This window comes from Dendropsophus ebraccatus, chromosome 2, assembly GCF_027789765.1.
Source record: "Dendropsophus ebraccatus isolate aDenEbr1 chromosome 2, aDenEbr1.pat, whole genome shotgun sequence".
Taxonomy (NCBI): Eukaryota; Metazoa; Chordata; class Amphibia; order Anura; family Hylidae; genus Dendropsophus; species Dendropsophus ebraccatus.
Window position 1 is genome coordinate 3,312,042 of NC_091455.1, and position 27,373 is coordinate 3,339,414.

The 27,373-nt window shown below is 53.8% G+C and overlaps 1 protein-coding gene across 24 annotated transcripts in view; it reads left to right on the forward strand.

The window, feature by feature from the left end:
- The window catches only part of PLEC (plectin), a 297,784-nt gene that overhangs the window by 171,477 nt on the left and 98,934 nt on the right, over positions 1-27,373 (forward strand). For 21 of the 24 annotated variants that reach the window (XM_069956882.1, XM_069956901.1, XM_069956883.1 and 18 more), the window contains exon 2: positions 23,315-23,376. In XM_069956882.1, coding sequence (XP_069812983.1) covers positions 23,315-23,376 — 62 coding nt within the window. Of the gene's footprint in view, positions 1-17,811; positions 18,020-23,314; positions 23,377-27,373 lie in introns of those variants that run through there. The other 3 variants (XM_069956886.1, XM_069956889.1, XM_069956893.1) reach the window with 1 other exon arrangement.

A 27,373-nucleotide genomic window follows, 5' to 3' on the forward strand; every position in this document is an offset into this window, starting at 1 on the left:
CTGACTAGAGAGATCGCGCCACCTACTGCTACAGGTAGTCACTGACTAGAGAGATAGCGCCACCTACTGCTACAGGTAGTCACTGACTAGAGAGAGCGCCACCTACTGCTACAGGTAGTCACTGACTAGAGAGATAGCGCCACCTACTGCTACAGGTAGTCACTGACTAGAGAGAGCGCCACCTACTGCTACAGGTAGTCACTGACTAGAGAGAGTGCCACCTACTGCTACAGGTAGTCACTGACTAGAGAGAGCGCCACCTACTGCTACAGGTAGTCACTGACTAGAGAGAGAGCACCACCTACTGCTACAGGTAGTCACTGACTAGAGAGATAGCGCCACCTACTGCTACAGGTAGTCACTGACTAGAGAGAGAGCACCACCTACTGCTGCGGGTAGTCACTGACTAGAGAGAGCGCCACCTACTGCTACAGGTAGTCACTGACTAGAGAGAGCACCACCTACTGCTACAGGTAGTCACTGACTAGAGAGATAGCGCCACCTACTGCTACAGGTAGTCACTGACTAGAGAGAGAGTCACTTACTGCTACAAGTAGTCAATGACTAAAGAGAGCGCCACCTACTGCTACAGGTAGTCACTGACTAGAGAGAGCGCCACCTACTGCTACAGGTAGTCACTGACTAGAGAGAGAGCACCACCTACTGCTACAGGTAGTCACTGACTAGAGAGAAAGCACCACCTACTGCTACAGGTAGTCACTGACTAGAGAGAGCGCCACCTACTGCTACAGGTAGTCACTGACTAGAGAGAGTGCGCCATCTACTGCTACAGGTAGTCACTGACTAGAGAGAGCTCCGTCTACTGTCAAAGGTAGTCACTGACTAGCGAGAGCGCCACCTTCTGCTACCGGTAATCACTGACTAGAGGGCGCACATCCAGTGGGTATAGGGGGCACATCCAGTGGGTATAGGGGGCACATCCAGTGGGTATAGGGGGCACATCCAGTGGGTGCTGGGGTGGGGGTCTCCCGGGGCTGTGGGGTAGGTGGTGTTCTCACATATTCTGCAGTTTGATGGGTCTTGCCCACCAGGTGGCGCTCTAATGACATAAAATCTTCCTGGGGATGATGAGCGTTCTAGATTCTACAGAAGGTCCTGAAGCTGCAGCGACCAATCACAGTGCAGGTTATAGAGAGCAGAGTGTGAGAGCTGTGCTCTGATTGGTTGTGAGGGCATCCAACATCTAAGGGGGCATCAGGCTCCCGGCGGCCCCGATCCGGTGTGATATATAAATGAAGAGCGGGCGGTGGGGGTCATCTGTGCAGCTACAACCATAAAGCTGACGTGTCTCACACCATAGTGCATAGCCGCCTACTGCTACAGGTAGTCACTGACTAGAGAGAGCGCCACCTACTGCTACAGGTAGTCACTGACTAGAGAGAGCGCCACCTACTGCTACAGGTAGTCACTGACTAGAGAGATCGCCACCTACTGCTACAAGTAGTCACATACTAGAGAGAGCGCTATCTACTGCTACAGGTAGTCACATACTAGAGAGAGCGCCACCTACTGCTACAGGTAGTCACTGACTAGAGAGAGTGCCACCTACTGCTACAGGTAGTCACTGACTAGAGAGAGCGCTATCTACTGCTACAGGTAGTCACTGAATAGAGAGAGCGCCACCTACTGCTACAGGTAGTCACTGACTAGAGAGAGCGCCACCTACTGCTACAGGTAGTCACTGACTAGAGAGAGCGCCACCTACTGCTACAGGTAGTCACTGACTAGAGAGAGCGCCATCTACTGCTACAGGTAGTCACTGACTAGAGAGATAGCGCCACCTACTGCTGCAGGTAGTCATTGACTACTTGTAGCAGTAAGTGACTCTTCCTCTAGTCAGTGACTACCTGTAGAAGTAGGTGGCGCTCTCTCTAGAATGTGACTACCTGTAGCAGTAGGTGGCGCTCTCTCTAGTCAGTGACTACCTGTAGCAGTAGATGGCGCTCTTTCTCTAGTCAGTGACTACCTGTAGCAGTAGGTGGCGCTCTCTCTAGTCAGTGACTACCTGTAGCAGTAGATGGCGCTCTCTCTAGTCAGTGACTACCTGTAGCAGTAGGTGGCGCTCTCTTTAGTCATTGACTACTTGTAGCAGTAAGTGACTCTTCCTCTAGTCAGTGACTAAAGAGAGCGCCACCTACTGCTACAGGTAGTCACTGACTAGAGAGATAGCGCCACCTACTGCTACAGGTAGTCACTGACTAGAGAGAGCGCCACCTACTGCTACAGGTAGTCACTGACTAGAGAGATAGCGCCACCTACTGCTACAGGTAGTCACTGACTAGAAAGAGAGAGCGCCACCTACTGTTACAGGTAGTCACTGACTAGAAAGAGAGAGCGCCACCTACTGTTACAGGTAGTCACTGACTAGAGAGAGCGCCACCTACTGCTACAGGTAGTCACTGACTAGAGAGAGCACCACCTACTGCTATAGGTAGTCACTGACTAGAGAGAGAGCACCACCTACTGCTACAGGTAGTCACTGACTAGAGAGATAGCGCCACCTACTGCTACAGGTAGTCACTGACTAGAGAGAGCGCCACCTACTGCTACAGGTAGTCACTGACTAGAGAGATAGCGCCACCTACTGCTACAGGTAGTCACTGACTAGAAAGAGAGAGCGCCACCTTCTGTTACAGGTAGTCACTGACTAGAAAGAGAGAGCGCCACCTACTGTTACAGGTAGTCACTGACTAGAGAGAGCGCCACCTACTGCTACCGGTAGTCACTGACTAGAGAGATAGCGCCACCTACTGCTACAGGTAGTCACTGACTAGAGAGAGCTCCGCCTACTGTCAAAGGTAGTCACTGACTAGCGAGAGCGCCACCTTCTGCTACCGGTAATCACTGACTAGAGAGATCGCCACCTACTGCTACATGTAGTCACTGACTAGAAAGAGAGAGCGCCCCCTACTGCTACAGGTAGTCACTGACTAGAGAGAGCTCCGCCTACTGCTACAGGTAGTCACATACTAGAGAAAGCTCCGCCTACTGCTACAGGTAGTCACATACTAGAGAGAGAGCGCCACCTACTGCTACAGGTAGTCACTGACTAGAGAGAGCACCACCTACTGCTACGGGTAGTCACTGACTAGAGAGAGCGCCACCTACTGCTACAGGTAGTCACTGACTAGAGAGAGAGCACCACCTACTGCTACAGGTAGTCACTGACTAGAGAGAGAGCACCACCTACTGCTACAGGTAGTCACTGACTAGAGAGAGCGCCACCTACTGCTGCAGGTAGTCACTGACTAGAGAGATAGCGCCACCTACTGCTACAGGTAGTAACTGACTAGAGAGAGAGTGCCACCTACTGCTACAGGTAGTAACTGAATAGAGAGAGAGCAACCTACTGCCACATGTAGTCACTGACTAGAAAGAGAGAGCGCCACCTACTGCTACAGGTAGTCACTGACTAGAGAGATCGCCACCTACTGCTACAGGTAGTCACTGACTAGAGAGAGCGCCACCTACTGCTACAGGTAGTCACTGACTAGAGAGAGAGCGCCATCTACTGCCACAGGTAGTCACTGACTAGAGAGAGCTCCGCCTACTGTCAAAGGTAGTCACTGACTAGCGAGAGCGCCACCTACTGCTACAGGTAGTCACTGACTAGAAAGAGAGCTCCATCTACTTCTACAGGTAGTCACTGACTAGAGAGAGCACCACCTACTGCTACAGGTAGTCACTGACTAGAAGAGAGAGCTCCGCCTACTGCTACAGGTAGTCACTGACTAGAAAGAGCTCCAGCTACTGCTACAGGTAGTCACTGACTAGAGAGAGAGCACCACCTACTGCTACAGGTAGTCACATACTAGAGAGAGCGCCACCTACTGCTACAGGTAGTCACATACTAGAGAGAGCGCCACCTGCTGCTACAGGTAGTCACTGACTAGAGAGAGCGCCACCTACTGCTACAGGTAGTCACATACTAGAGAGAGCGCCACCTACTGCTACAGGTAGTCACATACTAGAGAGAGCGCCACCTGCTGCTACAGGTAGTCACTGACTAGAGAGAGCGCCACCTACTGCTACAGGTAGTCACTGACTAGAGAGAGAGCACCACCTACTGCTGCAGGTAGTCACTGACTAGAGAGAGCGCCACCTACTGCTACAGGTAGTCACTGACTAGAGAGAGCGCCACCTACTGCTACAGGTAGTCACTGACTAGAGAGAGCGCCACCTACTGCTACAGGTAGTCACTGACTAGAGAGAGAGCGCTATCTATTGCTGCAGGTAGTCACTGACTAGAGAGAGCGCCACCTACTGCTACAGGTAGTCACATACTAGAGAGAGCGCCACCTACTGCTACAGGTAGCCACATACTAGAGAGAGAGCACCACCTACTGCTACAGGTAGTCACTGACTAGAGAGAGCGCCACCTACTGCTACAGGTAGTCACTGACTAGAGAGAGCGCCACCTACTGCTACAGGTAGTCACTGACTAGAGAGAGCGCCACCTACTGCTACAGGTAGTCACTGACTAGAGAGAGATTGCCACCTACTGCTACAAGTAGTCACATACTAGAGAGAGCGCCACCTACTGCTACAGGTAGTCACTGACTAGAGAGAGCGCCACCTACTGCTGCAGGTAGTCACATACTAGAGAGAGCGCCACCTACTGCTACAGGTAGTCACTGACTAGAGAGAGAGCGCCACCTACTGCTACAGGTAGTCACATACTAGAGAGAGAGTCACTTACTGCTACAGGTAGTCACTGACTAGAGAGAGTGCCACCTACTGCTACAGGTAGTCACTGACTAGAGAGAGCGCTATCTACTGCTACAGGTAGTCACTGACTAGAGAGAGCGCCACCTACTGCTACAGGTAGTCACTGACTAGAGAGAGCACCACCTACTGCTACAGGTAGTCACTGACTAGAGAGAGAGCGCTATCTATTGCTGCAGGTAGTCACTGACTAGAGAGATAGCGCCACCTACTGCTACAGGTAGTCACTGACTAGAGAGAGCGCCACCTACTGCTACAGGTAGTCACTGACTAGAGAGAGAGCGCCACCTACTGCTACAGGTAGTCACATACTAGAGAGAGCGCCACCTACTGCTGCAGGTAGTCACTGACTAGAGAGATAGCGCCACCTACTGCTACAGGTAGTCACTGACTAGAGAGAGCGCCACCTACTGCTACAGGTAGTCACATACTAGAGAGATCGCCACCTACTGCTACAGGTAGTCACATACTAGAGAGATAGCGCCACCTACTGCTACAAGTAGTCACTGACTAGAGAAAGAGCCACCTACTGCTACAGGTAGTCACTGACTAGAGAGAGCGCCACTTACTGCTACAGGTAGTCACATACTAGAGAGAGCGCCACCTACTGCTACAGGTAGTCACTGACTAGAGAGATCGCCACCTACTGCTACAAGTAGTCACATACTAGAGAGAGCGCTATCTACTGCTACAGGTAGTCACTGACTAGAGAGATCGCCACCTACTGCTACAGGTAGTCACTGACTAGAGAGAGTGCCACCTACTGCTACAGGTAGTCACTGACTAGAGAGAGAGCACCACCTACTGCTGCAGGTAGTCACTGACTAGAGAGAGCGCCACCTACTGCTACAGGTAGTCACTGACTAGAGAGAGAGCGCCACCTACTGCTACAGGTAGTCACTGACTAGAGAGAGCGCCACCTACTGCTACAGGTAGTCACATACTAGAGAGAGCGCTATCTACTGCTACAGGTAGTCACTGACTAGAGAGAGCGCTATCTACTGCTACAGGTAGTCACATACTAGAGAGAGCGCCACCTACTGCTACAGGTAGTCACTGACTAGAGAGAGCGCCACCTACTGCTACAGGTAGTCACATACTAGAGAGAGCGCCACCTACTGCTACAGGTAGTCACTGACTAGAGAGAGCGCCACCTACTGCTACAGGTAGTCACATACTAGAGAGAGCGCCACCTACTGCTACAGGTAGTCACATACTAGAGAGAGCGCCACCTACTGCTACAGGTAGTCACTGACTAGAGAGAGCGCCACCTACTGCTACAGGTAGTCACTGACTAGAGAGAGAGCCACCTACTGCTACAGGTAGTCACTGACTAGAGAGATCTCCACCCACTGCTACAGGTAGTCACATACTAGAGAGAGTGCCACCTACTGCTACAGGTAGTCACTGACTAGAGAGAGCGCTATCTACTGCTACAGGTAGTAACTGACTAGAGAGAGAGCACCACCTACTGCTACAGGTAGTCACTGACTAGCGAGAGCGCCATCTACTGCTACAGGTAGTAACTGACTAGAGAGAGCGCCACCTACTGCTACAGGTAGTCACTGACTAGAGAGAGCGCCACCTACTGCTACAGGTAGTCACTGACTAGAGAGAGAGCACCACCTACTGCTACAGGTAGTCACTGACTAGAGAGAGAGCACCACCTACTGCTACAGGTAGTCACTGACTAGCGAGAGCGCCATCTACTGCTACAGGTAGTAACTGAATAGAGAGAGAGCAACCTACTGCCACATGTAGTCACTGACTAGAAAGAGAGAGCGCCACCTACTGCTACAGGTAGTCACTGACTAGAGAGATCGCCACCTACTGCTACAGGTAGTCACTGACTAGAGAGAGCGCCACCTACTGCTACAGGTAGTCACATACTAGAGAGAGCGCCATCTACTGCTACAGGTAGTCACTGACTAGAGAGAGAGCACCACCTACTGCTACAGGTAGTCACTGACTAGAGAGAGAGCACCACCTACTGCTACAGGTAGTCACTGACTAGAGAGAGCGCCACCTACTGCTACAGGTAGTCACTGACTAGAGAGAGCGCCACCTACTGCTACAGGTAGTCACTGACTAGAGAGATAGCGCCACCTACTGCTACAGGTAGTCACTGACTAGAAAGAGAGAGCGCCACCTTCTGTTACAGGTAGTCACTGACTAGAAAGAGAGAGCGCCACCTACTGTTACAGGTAGTCACTGACTAGAGAGAGCGCCACCTACTGCTACCGGTAGTCACTGACTAGAGAGATAGCGCCACCTACTGCTACAGGTAGTCACTGACTAGAGAGAGCTCCGCCTACTGTCAAAGGTAGTCACTGACTAGCGAGAGCGCCACCTTCTGCTACCGGTAATCACTGACTAGAGAGATCGCCACCTACTGCTACATGTAGTCACTGACTAGAAAGAGAGAGCGCCCCCTACTGCTACAGGTAGTCACTGACTAGAGAGAGCTCCAGCTACTGCTACAGGTAGTCACATACTAGAGAAAGCTCCGCCTACTGCTACAGGTAGTCACATACTAGAGAGAGAGCGCCACCTACTGCTACAGGTAGTCACTGACTAGAGAGAGCACCACCTACTGCTACGGGTAGTCACTGACTAGAGAGAGCGCCACCTACTGCTACAGGTAGTCACTGACTAGAGAGAGAGCACCACCTACTGCTACAGGTAGTCACTGACTAGAGAGAGAGCACCACCTACTGCTACAGGTAGTCACTGACTAGAGAGAGCGCCACCTACTGCTGCAGGTAGTCACTGACTAGAGAGATAGCGCCACCTACTGCTACAGGTAGTAACTGACTAGAGAGAGAGTGCCACCTACTGCTACAGGTAGTCACTGACTAGAGAGAGCGCCATCTACTGCTACAGGTAGTAACTGAATAGAGAGAGAGCAACCTACTGCCACATGTAGTCACTGACTAGAAAGAGAGAGCGCCACCTACTGCTACAGGTAGTCACTGACTAGAGAGATCGCCACCTACTGCTACAGGTAGTCACTGACTAGAGAGAGCGCCACCTACTGCTACAGGTAGTCACTGACTAGAGAGAGAGCGCCATCTACTGCCACAGGTAGTCACTGACTAGAGAGAGCTCCGCCTACTGTCAAAGGTAGTCACTGACTAGCGAGAGCGCCACCTACTGCTACAGGTAGTCACTGACTAGAAAGAGAGCTCCATCTACTTCTACAGGTAGTCACTGACTAGAGAGAGCACCACCTACTGCTACAGGTAGTCACTGACTAGAAGAGAGAGCTCCGCCTACTGCTACAGGTAGTCACTGACTAGAAAGAGCTCCAGCTACTGCTACAGGTAGTTACTGACTAGAGAGAGAGCACCACCTACTGCTACAGGTAGTCACATACTAGAGAGAGCGCCACCTACTGCTACAGGTAGTCACATACTAGAGAGAGCGCCACCTGCTGCTACAGGTAGTCACTGACTAGAGAGAGCGCCACCTACTGCTACAGGTAGTCACATACTAGAGAGAGCGCCACCTGCTGCTACAGGTAGTCACTGACTAGAGAGAGCGCCACCTACTGCTACAGGTAGTCACATACTAGAGAGAGCGCCACCTGCTGCTACAGGTAGTCACTGACTAGAGAGAGCGCCACCTACTGCTACAGGTAGTCACTGACTAGAGAGAGAGCACCACCTACTGCTGCAGGTAGTCACTGACTAGAGAGAGCGCCACCTACTGCTACAGGTAGTCACTGACTAGAGAGAGCGCCACCTACTGCTACAGGTAGTCACTGACTAGAGAGAGCGCCACCTACTGCTACAGGTAGTCACTGACTAGAGAGAGAGCGCTATCTATTGCTGCAGGTAGTCACTGACTAGAGAGAGCGCCACCTACTGCTACAGGTAGTCACATACTAGAGAGAGCGCCACCTACTGCTACAGGTAGCCACATACTAGAGAGAGAGCACCACCTACTGCTACAGGTAGTCACTGACTAGAGAGAGCGCCACCTACTGCTACAGGTAGTCACTGACTAGAGAGAGCGCCACCTACTGCTACAGGTAGTCACTGACTAGAGAGAGCGCCACCTACTGCTACAGGTAGTCACTGACTAGAGAGAGCGCCACCTACTGCTACAGGTAGTCACTGACTAGAGAGAGCGCCACCTACTGCCACATGTAGTCACTGACTAGAGAGAGAGCGCTATCTACTGCTGCAGGTAGTCACTGACTAGAGAGAGCGCCACCTACTTCTACAGGTAGTTACTGACTAGAGAGAGATTGCCACCTACTGCTACAAGTAGTCACATACTAGAGAGAGCGCCACCTACTGCTACAGGTAGTCACTGACTAGAGAGAGCGCCACCTACTGCTGCAGGTAGTCACATACTAGAGAGAGCGCCACCTACTGCTACAGGTAGTCACTGACTAGAGAGAGAGCGCCACCTACTGCTACAGGTAGTCACATACTAGAGAGAGAGTCACTTACTGCTACAGGTAGTCACTGACTAGAGAGAGTGCCACCTACTGCTACAGGTAGTCACTGACTAGAGAGAGCGCTATCTACTGCTACAGGTAGTCACTGACTAGAGAGAGCGCCACCTACTGCTACAGGTAGTCACTGACTAGAGAGAGCACCACCTACTGCTACAGGTAGTCACTGACTAGAGAGAGAGCGCTATCTATTGCTGCAGGTAGTCACTGACTAGAGAGATAGCGCCACCTACTGCTACAGGTAGTCACTGACTAGAGAGAGCGCCACCTACTGCTACAGGTAGTCACTGACTAGAGAGAGAGCGCCACCTACTGCTACAGGTAGTCACATACTAGAGAGAGCGCCACCTACTGCTGCAGGTAGTCACTGACTAGAGAGATAGCGCCACCTACTGCTACAGGTAGTCACTGACTAGAGAGAGCGCCACCTACTGCTACAGGTAGTCACATACTAGAGAGATCGCCACCTACTGCTACAGGTAGTCACATACTAGAGAGATAGCGCCACCTACTGCTACAAGTAGTCACTGACTAGAGAAAGAGCCACCTACTGCTACAGGTAGTCACTGACTAGAGAGAGCGCCACTTACTGCTACAGGTAGTCACATACTAGAGAGAGCGCCACCTACTGCTACAGGTAGTCACTGACTAGAGAGATCGCCACCTACTGCTACAAGTAGTCACATACTAGAGAGAGAGTGCCACCTACTGCTACAGGTAGTCACTGACTAGAGAGATCGCCACCTACTGCTACAGGTAGTCACTGACTAGAGAGAGTGCCACCTACTGCTACAGGTAGTCACTGACTAGAGAGAGAGCACCACCTACTGCTGCAGGTAGTCACTGACTAGAGAGAGCGCCACCTACTGCTACAGGTAGTCACTGACTAGAGAGAGAGCGCCACCTACTGCTACAGGTAGTCACTGACTAGAGAGAGCGCCACCTACTGCTACAGGTAGTCACATACTAGAGAGAGCGCTATCTACTGCTACAGGTAGTCACTGACTAGAGAGAGCGCTATCTACTGCTACAGGTAGTCACATACTAGAGAGAGCGCCACCTACTGCTACAGGTAGTCACTGACTAGAGAGAGCGCCACCTACTGCTACAGGTAGTCACATACTAGAGAGAGCGCCACCTACTGCTACAGGTAGTCACTGACTAGAGAGAGCGCCACCTACTGCTACAGGTAGTCACATACTAGAGAGAGCGCCACCTACTGCTACAGGTAGTCACATACTAGAGAGAGCGCCACCTACTGCTACAGGTAGTCACTGACTAGAGAGAGCGCCACCTACTGCTACAGGTAGTCACTGACTAGAGAGAGAGCCACCTACTGCTACAGGTAGTCACTGACTAGAGAGATCTCCACCCACTGCTACAGGTAGTCACATACTAGAGAGAGTGCCACCTACTGCTACAGGTAGTCACTGACTAGAGAGAGCGCTATCTACTGCTACAGGTAGTAACTGACTAGAGAGAGAGCACCACCTACTGCTACAGGTAGTCACTGACTAGCGAGAGCGCCATCTACTGCTACAGGTAGTAACTGACTAGAGAGAGCGCCACCTACTGCTACAGGTAGTCACTGACTAGAGAGAGCGCCACCTACTGCTACAGGTAGTCACTGACTAGAGAGAGAGCACCACCTACTGCTACAGGTAGTCACTGACTAGAGAGAGAGCACCACCTACTGCTACAGGTAGTCACTGACTAGCGAGAGCGCCATCTACTGCTACAGGTAGTAACTGAATAGAGAGAGAGCAACCTACTGCCACATGTAGTCACTGACTAGAAAGAGAGAGCGCCACCTACTGCTACAGGTAGTCACTGACTAGAGAGATCGCCACCTACTGCTACAGGTAGTCACTGACTAGAGAGAGCGCCACCTACTGCTACAGGTAGTCACATACTAGAGAGAGCGCCATCTACTGCTACAGGTAGTCACTGACTAGAGAGAGAGCACCACCTACTGCTACAGGTAGTCACTGACTAGAGAGAGAGCACCACCTACTGCTACAGGTAGTCACTGACTAGAGAGAGCGCCACCTACTGCTACAGGTAGTCACTGACTAGAGAGAGCGCCACCTACTGCTACAGGTAGTCACTGACTAGAGAGAGCGCTATCTACTGCTACAGGTAGTCACTGACTAGAGAGAGAGAGCACCACCTACTGCTACAGGTAGTCACATACTAGAGAGAGCACCACCTACTGCTACAGGTAGTCACTGACTAGAGAGAGCGCTATCTACTGCTACAGGTAGTCACTGACTAGAGAGAGAGAGCACCACCTACTGCTACAGGTAGTCACTGACTAGAGAGAGAGCGCTATCTACTGCTACAGGTAGTCACTGACTAGAGAGAGAGAGCACCACCTACTGCTACAGGTAGTCACATACTAGAGAGAGCGCCACCTACTGCTGCAGGTAGTCACATACTAGAGAGAGCGCCACCTACTGCTATAGGTAGTCACTGACTAGAGAGAGAGCACCACCTACTGCTACAGGTAGTCACTGACTAGAGAGAGAGCGCCCCCTACTGCTACAGGTAGTCACTGACTAGAGAGAGAGCACCACCTACTGCTACAGGTAGTCACATACTAGAGAGAGAGCGCCACCTACTGCTGCAGGTAGTCACTGACTAGAGAGAGCGCCACCTACTGCTACAGGAAGTCACTGACTAGAGAGAGAGCACCACCTACTGCTACAGGTAGTCACTGACTAGAGAGAGCGCCACCTACTGCTACAGGTAGTCACTGACTAGAGAGAGAGCACCACCTACTGCTACAGGTAGTCACTGACTAGAGAGAGCGCCACCTACTGCTACAGGTAGTCACTGAGAAAAAACGCCACCTGCTGGCACAGTTGTTATAGCGCCCTCTGCAGGACCTTTTCTCATATTTGGTGGTTGCTGTAGACTCCCCGCACCTTCCCCACCACCACCTGTGACCCCCGGATAATGCTCCCCCACACCTGTGACCCCCGGATAGTGCCCCCCCACACCTGTGACCCCCGGATTATTCACCCCCACCCCGCTCCTGTGTCCCCCACATAATGCCCACCACCAGGGGTGTCTGTGTAAACAGTCCCATCACTGGTGGGGGATTATTAACCAGTGGGCACACATGGAGTATAGATCCCGGCCCGGCCTCATTGTTCTGCGGATCCGGAGGAGATAACGGGGGGGGGGGGGGGGGGGGGGGGGTTATTGTCTTATTGTTCCATTGTCTCCAGCACAGACCTCTCATCCGGCTCCAGGCAGTATATATATATATACCCTGCACACTGTTTACATATATGCTCCCTACACACTGTATACATATATACACCCTGCACACTATGTCACCCATCATCCCCTGCACACTGTATACATATATACTCCCTACACACTGTATACATATATACACCCTGCACACTATGTCACCTGTCATTCATTGACCTTGCTGGTTAATGTTTGGCATAGTCCTCAGTATACGCCCCGTATCCTCCTGTATACCAGGACCTGAAGTAATGCTGGGTGGTCACAGGAGCTGACACTCTTTGGGTCACACCCACCATTACCTCTTCCTAGGAATGCGGGAGTTCCCTGAGCGGTGACTCAACGCAGATGGAGAGGAATTAGGTGTCCTGAGGGATGAGCTGAGAGCAGCCTTCGGAGATGGGATGGGGGCTTCCCTTGTCGTTAGGCTATGCCTCTCTGGTAGCCATTGCTGTCACCTATCACTTGCTTGCTGTTGTAAAACTACAGCTCCCAGCATGCCCTGAGCCTCAGGTTTGGGAACACTGGTGAAATATTACGTTGTATTAAAGTCCTTGAATTCCAGTGTGGTACTGTAATGGGACGCCATCGCCGCAACAAGCCTTCTCCTGAATGGGCTTCCCTCCCTGACCCCCCCCATCAGCTACTCTCAGGCTGCTGATGGAGCAGACCTCGGTGCCGCCTGTGCGTGAGTCATGCTCAGATGGTAATCATGCAGGATGAGGGTTTGGCAGGGATTCCTGTCATGAATCTGGTGACTCCTGTAAGAGGGGGGTAGACAGGGCGGGATGGAGAAATCGGTGTAGCATATTTTCTGGGGTCGCCTGTCAGGTGTTTGGGGGGGGGGGGGGGGGGGGGGTTCCCTTCAGGATCTGTTAGCAGTATAGAAACTGTCCACTATCACACCACACTCCATCCTACACCTCAAATGACCTGTACACTGTCCTCCATCACACTACACTCCATCCTACACCCTGACTGCCCTATACACCATCCTCCATCACACTACACTCCATCCTACACCCTGACTGCCCTATACACCATCCTCCATCACACTGCACTCCATCCTACACCCTGACTGTCCTATACACCGTCCTCCATCACACCGCACTCCATCCTACACCCTGACTGTCCTATACACCGTCCTCCATCACACTGCACTCCAACCTACACCCTGACTGTCCTATACACCGTCCTCCATCACACTACACTCCATCCTACACCCTGACTGCCCTATACACCATCCTCCATCACACTACACTCCATCCTACACCCTGACTGCCCTATACACCATCCTCCATCACACTGCACTCCATCCTACACCCTGACTGTCCTATACACCGTCCTCCATCACACCGCACTCCATCCTACACCCTGACTGTCCTATACACCGTCCTCCATCACACTGCACTCCAACCTACACCCTGACTGTCCTATACACCGTCCTCCATCACACTGCACTCCATCACACCGCACTCCATCCTACACCCTGACTGCCCTATACACCGTCCTCCATCACACTGCACTCCATCCTACATCCTGACTGTCCTATACACCGTCCTCCATCACACTGCACTCCATCCTACACCCTGACTGTCCTATACACCGTCCTCCATCACACTGCACTCCAACCTACACCCTGACTGTCCTATACACCGTCCTCCATCACACTGCACTCCAACCTACACCCTGACTGCCCTATACACCGTCCTCCATCACACTGCACTCCATCCTACATCCTGACTGTCCTATACACCGTCCTCCATCACACTGCACTCCATCCTACACCCTGACTGTCCTATACACCGTCCTCCATCACACTGCACTCCATCACACCGCACTCCATCCTACACCCTGACTGTCCTATACACCGTCCTCCATCACACTGCACTCCATCACACCGCACTCCATCCTACACCCTGACTGCTCTATACACCGTCCTCCATCACACTGCACTCCATCACACCGCACTCCATCCTACACCCTGACTGCTCTATACACCGTCCTCCATCACACTGCACTCCATCCTACATCCTGACTGTCCTATACACCGTCCTCCATCACACCGCACTCCATCCTACACCCTGACTGTCCTATACACCGTCCTCCATCACACTGCACTCCATCCTACACCCTGACTGTCCTATACACCGTCCTCCATCACATTACACTCCATCCTACACCCTGACTGTCCTATACACCGTCCTCCATCACACTGCACTCCATCACACCGCACTCCATCCTACACCCTGACTGTCCTATACACTGTCCTCCATCACATTACACTCCATCCTACACCCTGACTGTCCTATACACCGTCCTCCATCACACTGCACTCCATCACACCGCACTCCATCCTACACCCTGACTGTCCTATACACCGTCCTCCATCACACTGTCCTCCATCACACTGCACTCCATCCTACACCCTGACTGTCCTATACACCGTCCTCCATCACACTAAACTCCATCCTACACCCTGACTGTCCTATACACTGTCCTCCATCACACTGCACTCCATCCTACACCCTGACTGCCCTATACACCGTCCTCCATCACACTGCACTCCATCCTACATCCTGACTGTCCTATACACCGTCCTCCATCACACTGCACTCCATCACACTGCACTCCATCCTACACCCTGACTGTCCTATACACCGTCCTCCATCACACTGCACTCCATCACACCGCACTCCATCCTACACCCTGACTGTCCTATACACCGTCCTCCATCACACTGTCCTCCATCACACTGCACTCCATCCTACACCCTGACTGTCCTATACACCGTCCTCCATCACACTAAACTCCATCCTACACCCTGACTGTCCTATACACCGTCCTCCATCACACTAAACTCCATCCTACACCCTGCCAGGTGTTACACCTGTTCTTTTCACCGCCCTCCTATGTGTCAGTCTTCACTGTAGTTTTGGGATTCTATTTGTCCCTGCCATGGCTGAGGATGGTTTACCCTAATTCCTTCTTCTTTGCAACATGTCATTGTTTCAGTGTCTCATGTAATGGGGCATCTAGTGATGAATAGGAGGGTGTGTATATTTGTGCAATCCTTCCGTTGGTCATAGATTTTGTGGAATGTCGGCCTTTAGATGATTCAGATGTGATGAGGAGAAGCAGACGCTCCCTGTGTTACACTGAGTACTGATGCCGGGATACAGTGCTGCGTGTTGTGCATTGTCTCTGAGTGACGCATCACATGGCTCCGCTGAATTTCACACTGCTCTGCAGGCTGGTCCTGTGTGGCTGTGCCTGGCAGAGGTGTGAGGAGGGCCCGGGCCTGGCAGAGGTGTGAGGAGGGCCCGGGCCTGGCAGAGGTGTGAGGAGGGCCCGGGCCTGGCAGAGGTGTGAGGAGGGCCCGGGCCTGGCAGAGGTGTGAGGAGGGCCCGGGCCTGGCAGAGGTGTGAGGAGGGCCCGGGCAGAGGTGTGAGGAGGGCCCGGGCCTGGCAGAGGTGTGAGGAGGGCCCGGGCCTGGCAGAGGTGTGAGGAGGGCCCGGGCCTGGCAGAGGTGTGAGGAGGGCCCGGGCCTGGCAGAGGTGTGAGGAGGGCCCGGGCAGAGGTGTGAGGAGGGCCCGGGCCTGGCAGAGGTGTGAGGAGGGCCCGGGCCTGGCAGAGGTGTGAGGAGGGCCCGGGCAGAGGTGTGAGGAGGGCCCGGGCCTGGCAGAGGTGTGAGGAGGGCCCGGGCCTGGCAGAGGTGTGAGGAGGGCCCGGGCAGAGGTGTGAGGAGGGCCCGGGCCTGGCAGAGGTGTGAGGAGGGCCCGGGCAGAGGTGTGAGGAGGGCCTGGGCAGAGGTGTGAGGAGGGCCCGGGCCTGGCAGAGGTGTGAGGAGGGCCCGGGCCTGGCAGAGGTGTGAGGAGGGCCCGGGCCTGGCAGAGGTGTGGAGTGGTGAGGGTGTGGCACAGTCCCACAGGGGTTAATCACTGTCTGTAGGAATTTGTAGCTGCGAGATATTCAGACTGTTCTGTCACAGCAAGTTATAGGAATGTGAGAGCAGTGGAGCACTGCACCAAAGCCCCAGCTGTGCAACAGCACGGGGCCTTATTACCCCAGATAACCACAGAGCACGAGGCCTTATTACCTCAGAGATCCACAGGGTCTCTTGCAGCCTGAGCTGTGTGTGTGCAGGGTCTCTTGCAGCCTGAGCTGTGTGCAGGGTCTCTTGCAGCCTGAGCTGTGTGCAGGGTCTCTTGCAGCCTGAGCTGTGTGCAGGGTCTCTTGCAGCCTGAGCTGTGTGCAGGGTCTCTTGCAGCCTGAGCTGTGTGCAGGGTCTCTTGCAACCTGAGCTGTGTGCAGGGTCTCTTGCAGCCTGAGCTGTGTGCTGTGTCTTGCTGTGTGCAGGGTCTCTTGCAGCCCGAGCTGTGTGCAGGGTCTCTTGCAGCCTGAGCTGTGTGCTGTGTCTTGCTGTGTGCAGGGTCTCTTGCAGCCCGAGCTGTGTGCTGTGTCTTGCAGACTGAGCTGTGTGCAGGGTCTCTTGCAGCCCGAGCTGTGTGCTGTGTCTTGCAGACTGAGCTGTGTGCAGGGTCTCTTGCAGACTGAGCTGTGTGCAGGGTCTCTTGCAGCCCGAGCTGTGTGCTGTGTCTTGCAGACTGAGCTGTGTGCAGGGTCTCTTGCAGCCCGAGCTGTGTGCTGTGTCTTGCAGCCTGAGCTGTGTGCAGGGTCTCTTGCAGCCCGAGCTGTGTGCTGTGTCTTGCAGACTGAGCTGTGTGCAGGGTCTCTTGCAGCCTGAGCTGTGTGCTGTGTCTTGCTGTGTGCAGGGTCTCTTGCAGCCCGAGCTGTGTGCTGTGTCTTGCTGTGTGCAGGGTCTCTTGCAGCCCGAGCTGTGTGCTGTGTCTTGCAGCCTGAGCTGTGTGCAGGGTCTCTTGCAGCCTGAGCTGTGTGCAGGGTCTCTTGCAGCCCGAGCTGTGTGCAGGGTCTCTTGCAGCCTGAGCTGTGTGCAGGGTCTCTTGCAGCCCGAGCTGTGTGCTGTGTCTTGCAGCGTGAGCTGTGTGCTGTGTCTTGCAGACTGAGCTGTGTGCAGGGTCTCTTGCAGCCCGAGCTGTGTGCTGTGTCTTGCTGTGTGCAGGGTCTCTTGCAGCCTGAGCTGTGTGCTGTGTCTTGCAGACTGAGCTGTGTGCAGGGTCTCTTGCAGCCTGAGCTGTGTGCAGGGTCTCATGCAGTGACCGGGCGGGGAGGCGGGCATCCTGTGGGTGTGTCCTGAGGGGCACACCTTGAGTGGGTCATTGACACACCTCGGAAAGGGGAGGGCACTGAGGGGGCAGGGCAGGAACCAGACAGGGCAGGCTTGGAATTGCTTAGCCTGCGGCCAATCTGGGGGTAGAGGCAGCTGGGGAAGGAGGGAGGTGAAGGCAGCGGAGAGCAGACACTTCAGGAAGACAAGGCAGAGGCGGTAGATTGTAAGCTCCATGGACCAGCAGATGTATCGCAGTAATGCCGCCCTGCCATCCAATCAGGACACTGCATTCCGCCAGAGAACCAGCTCCGAGGATAACCTGTACCTGGCGGTGCTAAGGGCCACAGAGGGCAAGAAAGGTACCGACTGCTAGGGCTACTGTGCACCAGGGTGTGGGCAGCAGGCTCGGATTAACCCCTCCTGAGCCGGGGCCACAGCTGCCTCACTACTGTACTGACTGGTATGGAGAGTGTGTGGGACCCCGCTGCCTCACTACTGTACTGACTGGTATGGAGAGCGTGCGGGACCCCACAGCCTCACAACTGTACTGACTGGTATGGAGAGTGTGGGGGACCCCGCTGCCTCACAACTGTACTGACTGGTATGGAGAGGGTGCGGGACCCCGCTGCCTCACAACTGCACTGACTGGTATGGAGAGGGTGCGGGACCCCGCTGCCTCACAACTGCACTGACTGGTATGGAGAGGGTGCGGGACCCCACAGCCTCACTACTGTACTAACTGGTATGGAGAGTGTGGGGGACCCCACAGCCTCACTAAGGTACTGACTGGTATGGAGAGCGTGCGGGACCCCACAGCCTCACTACTGTACTGACTGGTATGGAGAGTGTGCGGGACCCCACAGCCTCACTACTGTACTGACTGGTATGGAGAGTGTGCGGGACCCCGCTGCCTCACAACTGTACTGACTGGTATGGAGAGTGTGGGGGACCCCACAGCCTCACTAAGGTACTGACTGGTATGGAGAGTGTGCGGGACCCCGCTGCCTCACAACTGTACTGACTGGTATGGAGAGTGTGGGGGACCCCACAGCCTCACTACTGTACTGACTGGTATGGAGAGTGTGCGGGACCCCACAGCCTCACTACTGTACTGACTGGTATGGAGAGTGTGTGGGACCCCACAGCCTCACTACTGTACTGACTGGTATGGAGAGTGTGCGGGACCCCGCTGCCTCACTACTGTACTGACTGGTATGGAGAGTGTGCGGGACCCCGCTGCCTCACAACTGTACTGACTGGTATGGAGAGTGTGTGGGACCCCACAGCCTCACTACTGTACTGACTGGTATGGAGAGTGTGTGGGACCCCGCTGCCTCACTACTGTACTGACTGGTATGGAGAGTGTGGGGGACCCCGCTGCCCCACAACTGTACTGACTGGTATGGAGAGCGTGCGGGACCCCACAGCCTCACAACTGCACTGACTGGTATGGAGAGTGTGTGGGACCCCGCTGCCTCACTACTGTACTGACTGGTATGGAGAGTGTGTGGGACCCCGCTGCCTCACTACTGTACTGACTGGTATGGAGAGTGTGGGGGACCCCGCTGCCTCACTACTGTACTGACTGGTATGGAGAGTGTGTGGGACCCCGCTGCCTCACAACTGTACTGACTGGTATGGAGAGTGTGGGGGACCCCGCTGCCTCACAACTGTACTGACTGGTATGGAGAGGGTGCGGGACCCCGCTGCCTCACAACTGCACTGACTGGTATGGAGAGTGTGGGGGACCCCGCTGCCTCACAACTGCACTGACTGGTATGGAGAGTGTGGGGGACCCCGCTGCCTCACAACTGCACTGACTGGTATGGAGAGTGTGGGGGACCCCGCTGCCTCACAACTGCACTGACTGGTATGGAGAGTGTGCGGGACCCCCACAGCCTCACAACTGTACTGACTGGTATGGAGAGTGTGGGGGACCCCGCTGCCTCATTACTGTACTGACTGGTATGGAGAGTGTGGGGGACCCCGCTGCCTCACTACTGTACTGACTAGTATGGAGAGTGTGGGGGACCCCGCTGCCTCACAACTGCACTGACTGGTATGGAGAGTGTGGGGGACCCCGCTGCCTCACTACTGTACTGACTGGTATGGAGAGTGTGCGGGACCCCCACAGCCTCACAACTGTACTGACTGGTATGGAGAGTGTGTGGGACCCCGCTGCCTCACTACTGTACTGACTGGTATGGAGAGTGTGTGGGACCCCGCTGCCTCACTACTGTACTGACTGGTATGGAGAGTGTGTGGGACCCCACAGCCTCACTACTGTACTGACTGGTATGGAGAGTGTGCGGGACCCCACAGCCTCACTACTGTACTGACTGGTATGGAGAGTGTGCGGGACCCCCACAGCCTCACAACTGTACTGACTGGTATGGAGAGTGTGTGGGACCCCGCTGCCTCACTACTGTACTGACTGGTATGGAGAGTGTGCGGGACCCCGCTGCCTCACAACTGTACTGACTGGTATGGAGAGTGTGCGGGACCCCCACAGCCTCACAACTGTACTGACTGGTATGGAGAGTGTGTGGGACCCCGCTGCCTCACTACTGCACCCAGTAGTATAGAGACCATGCAGCACTCTGCTGAATGAGGGCTGCTTCCTACAACCTGTTATTGGGGGTACTATACCTGTATACAGCCGCCTACAACCTGTTAATAGGGATGCTATACCTGTGTACAGCCTCCTGCTACCCATTATTGGGGGTACTATACCTGTGTACAGCCTCCTGCTACCCTTTATTGGGGGTGCTATACCTGTATACAGCCGCCTACTACCTGTTATTGGGGGTACTATACCTGTATACAGCCGCCTACTACCTGTTATTGGGGGTACTATACCTGTGTACAGCTGCCTACTACCTGTTATTGGGGGTACTATACCTGTGTACAGCTGCCTACTACCTGTTATTGGGGGTACTATACCTGTATACAGCCGCCTACTACCTGTTATTGGGGGTACTATACCTGTGTACAGCTGCCTACTACCTGTTATTGGGGGTACTATACCTGTGTACAGCCGCCTTCTACCTGTTATTGGGGGTACTATACCTGTGTACAGCCGCCTTCTACCTGTTATTGGGGGGTACTATACCTGTATATAGCCACCTACTACATGTTATTGGGGGTACTATACCTGTATACAGCTTCCTGTTAATGGGGGTACTATACCTGTGTACAGCCGCATAGTACCTGTTATTGGGGGTACTATACCTGTGTACAGCCGCCTTCTACCTGTTATTGGGGGGTACTATACCTGTATACAGCCGCCTACTACCTGTTATTGAGGGTACTATACCTGTATACAGCTTCCTGTTATTGGGGGGTACTATACCTGTATACAGCCACCTATTACCTGTTATTGAGGGTACTATACCTGTATACAGCTTCCTGTTATTGGGGGGTACTATACCTGTATACAGCCGCCTATTACCTGTTATTGGGGGTACTATACCTGTATACAGCTTCCTGTTATTGGGGGGTACTATACCTGTATACAGCCACTTACTACCTGTTATTGAGGGTACTATACCTGTATACAGCTTCCTGGTATTGGGGGGTACTATACCTGTATACAGCCGCCTACTACCTGTTATTGAGGGTACTATACCTGTATACAGGTTCCTGTTATTGGGGGTACTATACCTATGTACAGCTGCCTACTACCTGTTATTGGGGGTACTACACCTGTATACAGCCGCCTACTACCTGTTATTGGGGGTACTATACCTGTATACAGCCGCCTACTACCTGTTATTGGGGGTACTATACCTGTGTACAGCCGCCTACTACCTGTTATTGGGGGTACTATACCTGTATACAGCCGCCTACTACCTGTTATTGGGGGTACTATACCTGTATACAGCCGCCTACTACCTGTTATTGGGGGTACTATACCTGTGTACAGCCGCCTACTACCTGTTATTGGGGGTACTATACCTGTGTACAGCCGCCTACTACATGTTATTGGGGGTACTATACCTGTATACAGCCGCCTTCTACCTATTAGGGGGTACTATACCTGTGTACAGCCGCCTTCTACCTGTTATTGGGGGGTACTATACCTGTATACAGCCGCCTACTACCTGTTATTGAGGGTACTATACCTGTATACAGCTTCCTGTTATTGGGGGGTACTATACCTGTATACAGCCGCCTACTACCTGTTATTGGGGGGTACTATACCTGTATACAGCTTCCTGTTATTGGGGGTACTATACCTGTGTACAGCTGCCTATTACATGTTATTGGGGGTACTATACCTGTATACAGCTGCCTACTACCTGTTATTGGGGGTACTATACCTGTGTACAGCCGCCTACTACCTGTTATTGGGGCGGTATTATACCTATATACAGCCACCTACTACCTGTTATTGGGGGTACTATACCTGTGTACAGCCGCCTTCTACCTGTTATTGGGGGGTACTATACCTGTATACAGCCACCTACTACATGTTATTGGGGGTACTATACCTGTATACAGCTGCCTACTACCTGTTATTGGGGGTACTATACCTGTGTACAGCCGCTTACTACCTGTTATTGGGGGTACTATACCTGTGTACAGCCGCCTTCTACCTTTTATTAGGGGGTACTATACCTGTATACAGCCGCCTACTACCTGTTATTGAGGGTACTATACCTGTATACAGCTTCCTGTTATTGGGGGGTACTATACCTGTATACAGCCGCCTACTACCTGTTATTGAGGGTACTATACCTGTATACAGCTTCCTGTTATTGGGGGGTACTATACCTGTATACAGCCGCCTATTACCTGTTATTGAGGGTACTATACCTGTATACAGCTTCCTGTTATTGGGGGGTACTATACCTGTATACAGCCGCTTACTACCTGTTATTGGGTGTACTATATCTGTATACAGCCGCCTACTACCTGTTATTGGGGGTACTACACCTGTATACAGCCGCCTACTACCTGTTATTGGGGGTACTATACCTGTATACAGCTTCCTGTTATTGGGGGGTACTATACCTGTATACAGCCGCCTACTACCTGTTATTGGGGGTACTATACCTGTATACAGCCGCCTACTACCTGTTATTGGGGGTACTATACCTGTATACAGCCGCCCACTACATGTTATTGGGGGGTATTATACCTATATACAGCTGCCTGCTACCTGTTATTGGGAGAGGGGTACTATAACTGTGTAAAGCCGCCTTCGACCTGTTATTAGGTGGGGGGTACTATACCTGTGTACAGCCTCTGCTACCAGTTATTGTGGAGTACTATACCTTTTATTGGGGGGTACTATACCTGTATACAGCCTCTTACTACCTGTTATTAGAGGTACTGTAACTGTATACAGTTGCCTACTACCTGTTATTGGGGGTACTATACCTGTATACAGCCGCCTACTACCTGTTATTGGGGGTACTATACCGTTGTTAAGCCGCCCACTACATGTTATTGGGGGGTATTATACCTATATACAGCTGCCTGCTACCTGTTATTAGGTGGGGGGTACTATACCTGTATACAGCCTCTTACTACCTGTTATTAGAGGTACTGTAACTGTATACAGTTGCCTACTACCTGTTATTGGGGGGGGTACTGTACCCTATGAGGTATTAGGGGTTTGTAATAACTATAACTTTTCTTTCTTACAGATGAACGAGACCGAGTGCAAAAGAAAACCTTTACCAAATGGGTGAATAAACATCTTATAAAGGTGAGTGCGAACCCCCCCATGTGTACACACCCCTAACACCTCTGGCCCCCTCCTCCAGTGCACACAGACACCCCCCCCCTCTTTCTCCAGGGCACACAGACACCCACCCCCCCCTTTCTCCAGGGCACACAGACCCCCCCCCCCCCCTCTTTCTCCAGGGAACACAGACACCCCCCCCCTCTTTCTCCAGGGCACACAGACACCCCCCCCCCTCTTTCTCCAGGGCACACAGACACCCCCCCCCTCTTTCTCCAGGGCACACAGACACCCCCCCCTCTTTCTCCAGGGCACACAGACACCCCCCCCCCCTCTTTCTCCAGGGCACACAGACACCCCCCCCTCTTTCTCCAGGGCACACAGACACCCCCCCCCCCTCTTTCTCCAGGGCACACAGACACCCCCCCCTCTTTCTCCAGGGCACACAGACCCCCCCCTCTTTCTCCAGGGCACACAGACCCCCCCCCTCTTTCTCCAGGGCACACAGACACCCCCCCCTCTTTCTCCAGGGCACACAGACCCCCCCCTCTTTCTCCAGGGCACACAGACCCCCCCCCCTCTTTCTCCAGGGCACACAGACCCCCCCCCTCTTTCTCCAGGGCACACAGACACCCCCCCCCCCTTTCTCCAGGGCACACAGACACCCCCCTCTTTCGCCAGGGCACACAGACACCCCCCCTTCTTTCTCCAGGGCACACAGACACCCCCCCCTCTTTCTCCAGGGCACACAGACACCCCCCCCCCCCCCTTCATCCGGCTCCCCTCCTCCTGTGCGCACATACCCCGTCCGACCCCCTCCGCTTTCTCTCTTGGTCCATGCTCCCTTCTCACTCTGACATCCACAGAGACATAAAATCTTAATTCCCCCAGTGACCAATCACAGCCCAGTTTTCACTTTAGTGAAGCAGCATATGACATGAACGCTGCGCTGTGATTGGTTGCCGTAGTGTGCTGACTGTTACAGGCTGCAGACGGTTATGGATGTTCTATAGGGTGTGGAGCGGCCAGTGCCTGGGGGGGGGGAGGGGGTGTTAGCGATCAGAGGCATAAAGGAGGGAGCCCAGGCATGGTGGGGACACGTGTTTGGCTGCTTTCATGGGATGTGGCGGATTATCAGGCAGTCCAGAGTATTGGAGGGACAGGCCGTCTGGGTGTGCCCCTTGCCTCTGGATTCCTGGAGTTTCAGGTTCCTGTTTTCCGTCTTTGATGATTGTCACACTGCAGAAGTGTTGTGGTCGCCGCTTCCGGACAGCGGTCGGGGGTCCCCGCAGCAGCCTGTGACTCACTGAGGCTTGTTGCCCTGATTGTTTTCCTTTGTTACTGTGGAATCCACTATAACCAGTGTAAGGGCCCCATTCCACCGGACGATTATCGTTCACATAATCGTTAACGATTAACGATCTCAAACGACCGCTATTGCGAAAGACCTGAAAACGTTCACTCATTTCCATGGAACAATAATCGTTACTTATGATCGTAATTGCGATAGTTTTTTCTTCGCTATTTATTCCCTATTGCGTTCGTATCTATTGCGAACACCCGAACGATGTCTTATTCAATGCGAACGATTTGCGAACGAGCAACGATAAAAATAGGTCCAGGTCTTATACAGCGATCAACGATTTCTCGTTTGGTCGTTAATCGTTAACTGCATTTCAACCAAACGATTATCGTTTAGATTCAAACGATTTAGCGATAATCTGAACGATAATTGTCCGGTGTAATAGGGCCCTAAGGAATAGTAAATTGGCTTCTAGACCGTCAGCTCTGCTGCCCGGGAGGGGGGGGGATTGTATGTAGGAGTACAGGCTGTTGCTTCCTTGACAGTGTGAGGAGAGCGGTGCCGAGCCGTACAGGGATGGTCTTTGGGTTTCACAAAGTCATTGTGTGTTTTTTGCTGTGGTGGCCGTGTGGTGTTCATTGTGTAGTGTGTGGTGGTGGCCGTGTGGTGTTCATTGTGTAGTGTGTGGTGGTGGCCGTGTGGTGTTCATTGTGTAGTGTGTGGTGGTGGCCGTGTGGTGTTCATTGTGTAGTGTGTGGTGGTGGCCGTGTAGTGTTCATTGTGTAGTGTGTGGTGGTGGCCGTGTGGTGTTCATTGTGTAGTGTGTGGTGGTGGCCGTGTGGTGTTCATTGTGTAGTGTGTGGTGGTGGCCGTGTGGTGTTCATTGTGTAGTGTGTGGTGGTGGCCGTGTGGTGTTCATTGTGTAGTGTGTGGTGGTGGCCGTGTAATGTTCATTGTGTAGGGTGGTGGTGGCCGTGTAGTGTTCATTGTGTAGGGTGTGCTCTCTCTCTCTCGCCCCCTGTTAGTACACTGTCGGCCCCCCTCGCTCTCTCTCTCTCGCCCCCTGTTAGTACACTGTCGCCCCCCTCGCTTTCTCTCGCCCCCTGTTAGTACACTGTCGGTCCCCCTCGCTTTCTCTCGCCCCCTGTTAGTACACTGTCGGCCCCCCTCGCTCTCTCTCTCTCGCCCCCTGTTAGTACACTGTCGGCCCCCCCTCGCTCTCTCTCTCTCTCGCCCCCTGTTAGTACACTGTCGCCCCCCTCGCTGTCTCTCGCCCCCTGTTAGTACACTGTCGCCCCCCTCGTTCTCTCTCTCTCGCCCCCTGTTAGTACACTGTCGGCTCCCCTCGCTCCCTCTCTCGCCCCCTGTTAGTACACTGTCGGCCCCCCTCGCTCTCTCTCGCCCCCTGTTAGTACACTGTCGGCCCCCCTCGCTCTCTCTCTCTCTCTCGCCCCCTGTTAGTACACTGTCGGCCGCCCTCGCTCTCTCTCGCCCCCTGTTAGTACACTGTCGGCCCCCCTCGCTCTCTCGCCCCCTGTTGGTACACTGTCGGCCCCCCTCGCTCTCTCTCGCCCCCTGTTGGTACACTGTCGGCCCCCCTCGCTCTCTCTCTCTCGCCCCCTGTTAGTACACTGTCGCCCCCCTCGCTCTCTCTCGCCCCCTGTTAGTACACTGTCGGCCCCCCCTCGCTCTCTCTCTCTCTCGCCCCCTGTTAGTACACTGTCGGCTCCCCTCGCGCTCTCTCTCGCCCCCTGTTAGTACACTGTCGGCCCCCCTCGCTCTCTCTCTCTCGCCCCCTGTTAGTACACTGTCGGCCCCCCTCGCTCTCTCTCTCTCGCCCCCTGTTAGTACACTGTCGGCCCCCCTCGCTCTCTCTCTCTCGCCCCCTGTTAGTACACTGTCGGCCCCCCTCGCTCTCTCTCTCTCGCCCCCTGTTAGTACACTGTCGGCCCCCCTCGCTCTCTCTCTCTCGCCCCCTGTTAGTACACTGTCGGCCCCCCTCGCTCTCTCTCTCTCTCCCCCTGTTAGTACACTGTCGCCCCCCTCGCTCTCTCTCTCTCGCCCCCTGTTAGTACACTGTCGGCCCCCCTCGCTCTCTCTCTCTCGCCCCCTGTTAGTACACTGTCGGCCCCCCTCGCTCTCTCTCTCTCGCCCCCTGTTAGTACACTGTCGGCCCCCCTCGCTCTCTCTCTCTCGCCCCCTGTTAGTACACTGTCGGCCCCCTCGCTCTCTCTCTCCCCCTGTTAGTACACTGTCGGCCCCCCTCGCTCTCTCTCTCCCCCTGTTAGTACACTGTCGGCCCCCCTCGCGCTCTCTCTCTCGCCCCCTGTTAGTACACTGTCGGCTCCCCTCGCGCTCTCTCTCGCCCCCTGTTAGTACACTGTCTGCCCCCCTCGCTCTCTCTCTCTCGCCCCCTGTTAGTACACTGTCGGCCCCCCTCGCTCTCTCTCTCTCGCCCCCTGTTAGTACACTGTCGGCCCCCCCTCGCTCTCCCTCTCTCGCCCCCTGTTAGTACACTGTCGGCCCCCCTCGCTGTCTCTCTCTCGCCCCCTGTTAGTACACTGTCGGCCCCCCTCGCTCTCTCTCTCTCGCCCCCTGTTAGTACACTGTCGGCCCCCCTCGCTCTCTCTCTCTCGCCCCCTGTTAGTACACTGTCGCCCCCCTCGCTCTCTCTCTCTCGCCCCCTGTTAGTACACTGTCGGCCCCCCTCGCTCTCTC